The sequence below is a fragment of the Salminus brasiliensis genome, chromosome 10 (genome assembly GCF_030463535.1).
Source record: "Salminus brasiliensis chromosome 10, fSalBra1.hap2, whole genome shotgun sequence".
Lineage (NCBI taxonomy): Eukaryota > Metazoa > Chordata > Actinopteri > Characiformes > Bryconidae > Salminus > Salminus brasiliensis.
Window position 1 is genome coordinate 12,500,660 of NC_132887.1, and position 6,363 is coordinate 12,507,022.

The window sequence follows — 6,363 nt, forward strand, 5'->3', positions numbered from 1 at the left end:
ATCCAGTCTGATGATTTACAAATAACAGTCTTTATTATAAGGTCTTTACTAAAGATTTAAATGTAGTTATGAATTACAGAAGGACTTCTATCATAGTTCTGATATGATAATCATGGCAACTCAAACACAGTTACAGTTACAGTACAAATTGTAACCATTTTTTAAAATCTGAATAAATTAGGTCGATTTTGTTAGATCTTCTACCTCTACCCATGCATAGACTGAATGTCATGCCTAGAATGAAAAACTGCCTTTATTTTGGCATAGCTGAATAATGGAAGTTCAGTAGATGGAAGTTCCAAACCATGAACCTCAAATCCAGCTTAACCATAACAGGGCTGTAAAAAGAGTCAATTCCAAAACCCCAAACTGTTACATAACAGTCTTCACTCATTTACAGCCTACTAGCAAACGGCTTTCGAGGCTAAATGCTTGCGCTAGACTGACCAGAGAAGGGCCTACTGGAGGAACCTCCACTACGGGTATTGGCATGGGAGCACAAGCCGGGGAAGCGCCAAGACTTGTGAATAATTACAAATCATAATTTTACTCATTACAGTCCTACACTATGTTATGCTATGCTACATGGTTTCTGTAGTCTGTTGCGGTGCCATAAACCAGCCAAACAAGATTTGTTTCATAAGTGCACTATAATGGGAAAGTCAGTGTTTTATTCTGAGGCAAAATAACAAGGTTTGTGAAGGCTTGTTAAACCACATCTAAGCATTTGTTGCCCGACCCAGTCAAACACTATTTAAACATCAACAAACTACTTAAATACTCAGTAATGCACTATTTGGTATTGCGTTATTATCTGTAACCTTCCAGCTATGTCTCTTAAATTCTGATGTTTGAATGTTCTCAGTTAAAGGTATAATACAAAAGTAAGGTCTTGCATAGTTGACTTTTTTCACATATCAGTCACTTCAACATAAGGTGAGTACACAAATGATTTATTGAGAGAGTATACTGTCAACCTTACGTGACATCATATCCATGTTTTATTGTGTGTGTGCTACATAAAGGCAACATTGTGTATTTTCCCCAGACAAATCAGTAAACTTGTGATACATTATATTTAGGCAATATAAAAAGTGGTATAACACCATTTAGTTTTAACAGTTTACTTCTAGACGCCACAGGCAAAGAACCAAAGGTATATATCATGTATCTTGGTGTATTTCGGTTTGGGAAAATGCCTTTGGAACATGTGTAGCATCTCAGGAGCTGAAGTCCATTCCACAGCTTTTCAATTTCAAATTGCGTCGAAGCGAAACCGGTCCTATACCATAGGTTCCCAGTACTGTGTACACAAAGTTCAGTCATCGTGCGGGTTATATTTCTAAATGAAAATTGGCATTGGCAGAGTGATTTCACTGTTATAAGGGCAGAAAGTTTGCAGTGTGCTATGTGCTTTGTAATGCACTTGTGCAACAGCATTTCCCTCTCGCAGAGTCACAAACCCCAACACAATCCCTCTGACAAGTGCAATTCTGTTTCACAAACTTACTGCAAAGTTCCTGTGCTTGAAAGTCCAAATCTTCACAACTCTATTCAACAGTCCTCAACCAAAAACCCGTCCCTGGGTTGGTCTGGTACTACAATAACTACATATAAGCATTTAAAAAAGATACAGAACAGTCATACATTCCATTTGAAGTTAAATATACAGCTGAATGGCATACCATACCAGAGGTTAATTGTTGCATAGCCTGAAATGTAGAATCTTTTACTCAGCTGTTTTAGATATCCAGTGTAGCATACAGAGCCATAATAGACAGAATGTTTGTAATAGTATACCATAGTGCATTACCAAGTTACATCACATTGATAGTACTCACAACAGACAATTCTCTCTTGTATACAACGTGTGGTCTTTCTTATATGGGTGTAAACCACAAATCTAGTTCTATGGAATATGATACTATACTGTACATCAATTCTGTTCCCAAAGTAACTTGATAACATTCTTGCTGAATACAGGTGATTTGGTTTATTTGACCTCGAGTGCAACATGATTAAAGTAAAGTTGCCCGGTAGAAGTTAAATGCTCAGTCAGAAGTTCACTGAGAGGATTTTTGCTTTGCAAGTAAAGGCTTGGTCCTCCACGCCAACATTTAACAAGACAATGAAACGCTCATCTTGCAACATCATGTACGAATCCTGCAGCTGAACTAGGACAATGTAAATAGAAAAATTATTACTTCTAACAAAGGACAAACACAATGTCGTGTTTTGATTATTGCTAAGAATGTGATGACTAACGTGGAAACAAAAGTAACTTCAGAGTATTCAGATTCCATTTTGGTAAATACAGTGTTGAGGACATTCTTAGTTCAACATGAGCACAAGGTCTGTTTTAGAGCAAAGCACCGTTCCCTTGCCAGGCTGTGGGCTGCAAGTATTGGGTCATGGACACCATGATCCCTGAGTGACAGGAGGACATGCTCAGTGTTGAGATTTGCCTTGTTTTCTAAGACGCAGTTCTCAATTCAGCACTGGATTTTTCATCCGCATCAATTGCCGCTTTTTACTGTCAATGAACCTCATAAGGAGGTCTCCACGCAAGAGCCGTTCCTGTGGAACGAGCGGTGGTTGGGGCAGCTCTCGCTGCAGTGGACGATGAGGACGGGGAAGCAGAGGGCGTCTTGGTAAGGTGGGGGGTCGTCCTCGGCGGTGGTAATGTGGCCAGACAGGCATCTCGTGTTCTCGCTGGGGCTTTCGGGCTCGTCCAGGCTACCGCTTCCACTCCTCCAGAAGCAGCTCCGGCGTGAGCCGTACAGCCGGCCCAGCGAGAATCGGCTGCCGCTGAAAGGAACGCGAGGGCTCCCGTTGCAGATGCTAAGAGCGCTGCGAGAGAATACGGAGGAGCTGCTGATGGCACGGTGGCAGCGCTCACAGTTCTGTCTAAAACCTCCAGAACGTTGAGCTAAGTCCATCAATCCTGCTTCTGAGTAGCTTGGCACCAACTGCTGATTGGAACGGATGTGCCACTCAAGCTCAGTGCTGTCAATGGTGTTCACTCTGGGGATGCGTCTGCAGTACGGATGCTCTTCGCATGGTGTAACCGGGATGTAGTCGACCCCAAAAAGCTTCTCCACTCTGTAGTGGACGTACGCCGTGCGATACTCTGTCAGAACCCGCAAGGGCCAGGAGAACGTGAGGAAGGCGGCTGTCCAGAAGACGTAGTTGGAGACGTACCATGGGTGGTTGTCTGGGTTTGAGAAGGCAATCATGTACTCTTTGAAATCTACATTCTTCAGGTGCATCCCCTCACGGGCCTCCATGTAATCATCAAGGCCCTCGTTGTCGGTGAAGAACCTGGCCCGCTGAGTTAGGTAGGAGTTCTCAGACTCCACGTTAGCAAAACTAAAGCACTTAGTGAACCTCAGTTTGGTGATGGCCGACTTGTCCAAGCCAACCAACTGCTTGGATACATCCTTCACCCCACAATGACCGTAGTCGAATTCTGCTTCAGCCACGTGCGTGTTCACCCTCTCGTGGTACACCTGAGTGGTGGTGTAGGCATCGCCGTTGCGGTAGCGCGTCACCTGCCGTGTTCGTCGCACGTAGTGGTAGCTGATGGCTTTCCACCAGATGCAGGGCTTGGCCTGCTGCATTCTCTGCACTCTTTCATAGATGCCCTCCACGTCTACCTTGTACTGCAGCTCATTCCTTGCGTGGCAGTGCCAGCACTCCACCAGGTAGACCACATACAGCATGACCAGGAATGCTAAGGGGATGTAGATGTAGCCGTCAGAGCAGGGGCTATCGTGGTACATCATGGACCCCTTGTAGGCAGTGTCGAAGCTTAGCCGGGTGACTTTGGTGACATGACACCACACCATGGCTCCCATGCACCCGTACATGAGCATGGACAGCAGGAGGCATTTCCAGAAGGCTTCTCTGCACAGGGACTTGCTCAGGGACTGTTTCATAGGCCTCTGCTGCTGAGCAACAAGGGGACAGAACAGTAGTAGTTTAGTGGGTTGCAAAAAATATAGACAGGCAATAATACTTAAGTGAAGATGTAGATTCACTGTAGCTCAATAATCATTTTAACAAGGTGCCTTAAATGGTTCTCTGAGGGATGCCACAGAAGAACCACATTTGGTTCCATAAGAAACAGTTGGTAATTGAGATGTATGAGTGTGAGGAACCTTTATATTGGGGAACACTCTGTGGAGTTTTAACAGGTTCTTCACCCTCACACATGTCTATTACAAACATTGTTCTTAATGGAACCAAAAGTACCTCTATGGCATCCTTCAAAGAAACCTTTATTTGTAGAATTGTTATCTTCTGCATAATTATTGAGCTAAACAATATGAACAAATTGAGTTACCATACTAACTTCCCCCTTCAGCTTGCACTTGATTGCACATTTGAACATTTGAATTGATGAATTCAGAATTTTCATTTAATTTCATAATTTTTAGCACACTCTCTTTAGACAAGGTATTACAACCTTATCCACTGTTGGTTGTGCTGGAGATATCCAAGGAGCTGTTGAGACTTAGGAAACCCCAACAGCTGTTATTATGTGTTTATTGTATTAAGGGCCTACGAAGGGACAGATCTGATAAAGCATGGCTCAAAATGAATGATCAGACTATTACCAGACTATAAAACTCATGCTAAATAACAAACATATGCAATTTCATCAAATTTGCCATTCCCTTCTACAGTGCTGGGGAAATACTAATAATGGCAATGTTGCGTCAGATTAAACAGTTTGACTGCCTAGTTGGAAGTCTCATTGGGAGTGAGGTATGTGTGTGTTGGGGGGGGGGGGGGGGTAATTATTGTAATTTTTTAATCTAATATAGAGAAGATTTGAGGAGACACAATGTACTTTAAAGTGTATTGCAATTTGCACCCCTGCTCAACAAAGTATTAGTAGTATTATTACTTAATATTATACACGCTTACTAAAGTTGTTTTCTATAATTTTATGAAATAATTTATTTTTCCGGGACCAAATCGGTTTTCTGACTTCTGAATTCTGGTGCACCTCAAAACCAACATACTACTACTGTCAAAGTGTTTTTGAATGACTTCACACATAAACAGGAGGATAATGTGGGCTATTTATCAATACCTGGATATTGGTGCAACACTGATACACAGAAAACACATTAAACCCCCAAAAACAAAGGAATGACCACTTTATTTCACATTTCCAGAGCTTCAGACTGGTGCTACTATCATGCACTGCCTCGATGCTTTCAGCCCTACGTTTGCTGCAGTGGTCTCCACATAGACTGTCGCCTATGCGGCCCAGCTCCCTCCACCGCAGGAATGAAAAGCCTCTGTAGCCTCTGTGGTCTGTGTCTGGCGCAGGATCAGGCTAATCGCGATGCGTCGCTAATAAAGTGATCGTTTAATACCTCCTCTCTGGGGCTGTCCGTGTCGTCCTCGAAAGCCGTGGTGGTGCTGCTCTCACTAGCCGTCGCAGCCGAGGCTGGAGGGGACATGGCAGGGCTGAGAGCAGTGCTGGGCCCTGGAGCACCTCAGACGAGAAATAAAATAAAATAATAAAATCCCAAACTGCGGAATCGAACCGAGCCTTCAAACAGCTTACAGTGGAGACACCACCCTCTCTATTTTCCAGCAGCCCCAGATGACGGCTTTCGCCAGACGCTCGGCTGAACGAGTGCTACAGCTCGGCTAATAACAGGAAGACGACGGCTGAGGGTTAAACGATGTGAAGGGAGAGACGGAGAAGGCGAGACATGCGCTGGGAGCGTCTGTAAGTCGGAGTGTGTGTGTCTGATTCAGCACTCAGCCGAACACTGCCGCCATACCTCGTTTGTGGTACAGACGATTTAAGACGGATTTTTGACGCCATTAAAGGAAGAAGAGCAAGATGAAGATGAAGGGGGTTTGGAGGTCCAGCTGAAGGTTTGGAGGATGAGGTGTAGCTCAGGGTGGAACCGGGAGGTGGCGCTTGGCCGCTAGAGGGCGCACCGCTGCTCGCTTGGCTTTACGCCTCATGGCGACAATTGAGGGGAAATCAATTAAGGAGGAAATCTGTTTGTAATGTTCAATTTTTTAATCGATGAGCGATTATAATGTTGAACAGAGAAATAATAACGATAAAATCACCTTCTTTTTGACCCTTCAATAATAATCGCACCCTCTTTCATAATGCTTGTGTATAGAAAATGTGACAGTACTTAAAGGATCCCTGACTGTTTGACAGTAAGAGTTATTATGGTGCACTCATCCAGAGCATCTGATGCATTCAGCAGATTATACATATATGAAAGCCCGGGAACTGTGTTGTCTGGAATGGTGGTGCTCCATCCGGTAGTTTTGGGATCAGGGTGGGGATGAGGTGGGGTGGTGATGGGCGATGGA

At 43.9% G+C, this 6,363-nt stretch overlaps 1 protein-coding gene across 3 annotated transcripts; it reads right to left on the minus strand.

The window, feature by feature from the left end:
* Nucleotides 1-521: 521 nt before the first annotated feature.
* tmem151bb (transmembrane protein 151Bb) lies at nt 522-5,946 on the minus strand. 3 transcript variants are annotated; one of them, XM_072689247.1, is made up of 2 exons: nt 5,808-5,946; nt 522-3,947 (listed from the first exon to the last, which is right to left on the minus strand). In XM_072689247.1, the coding sequence occupies exon 2, from the start codon at nt 3,936-3,938 to the stop codon at nt 2,547-2,549; it is 1,392 nt and encodes a 463-aa protein (XP_072545348.1). In that variant the 5' UTR covers nt 3,939-3,947; nt 5,808-5,946; the 3' UTR covers nt 522-2,546. The 3 variants fall into 3 exon arrangements, with proteins under 3 accessions (XP_072545348.1, XP_072545347.1, XP_072545346.1); XM_072689246.1 differs by having other exon boundaries at nt 5,391-5,946; XM_072689245.1 differs by having other exon boundaries at nt 522-3,950; nt 5,391-5,946.
* Between the last annotated feature and the right edge of the window lie 417 nt (nt 5,947-6,363).

What these genes read in the sequence shown, in the direction of transcription:
- tmem151bb (XM_072689245.1), bottom strand. Translation starts at nt 5,477, where the DNA reads ATGTCCCCTCCAGCCTCGGCTGCGACGGCTAGTGAGAGCAGCACCACC. An exon ending in CGGACAGCCCCAGAGAGGAG is followed by an intron (nt 3,951 to 5,390) that starts GTATTAAACGAT and finishes CTTGTTGCTCAG; the next exon opens with CAGCAGAGGCCTATGAAACA.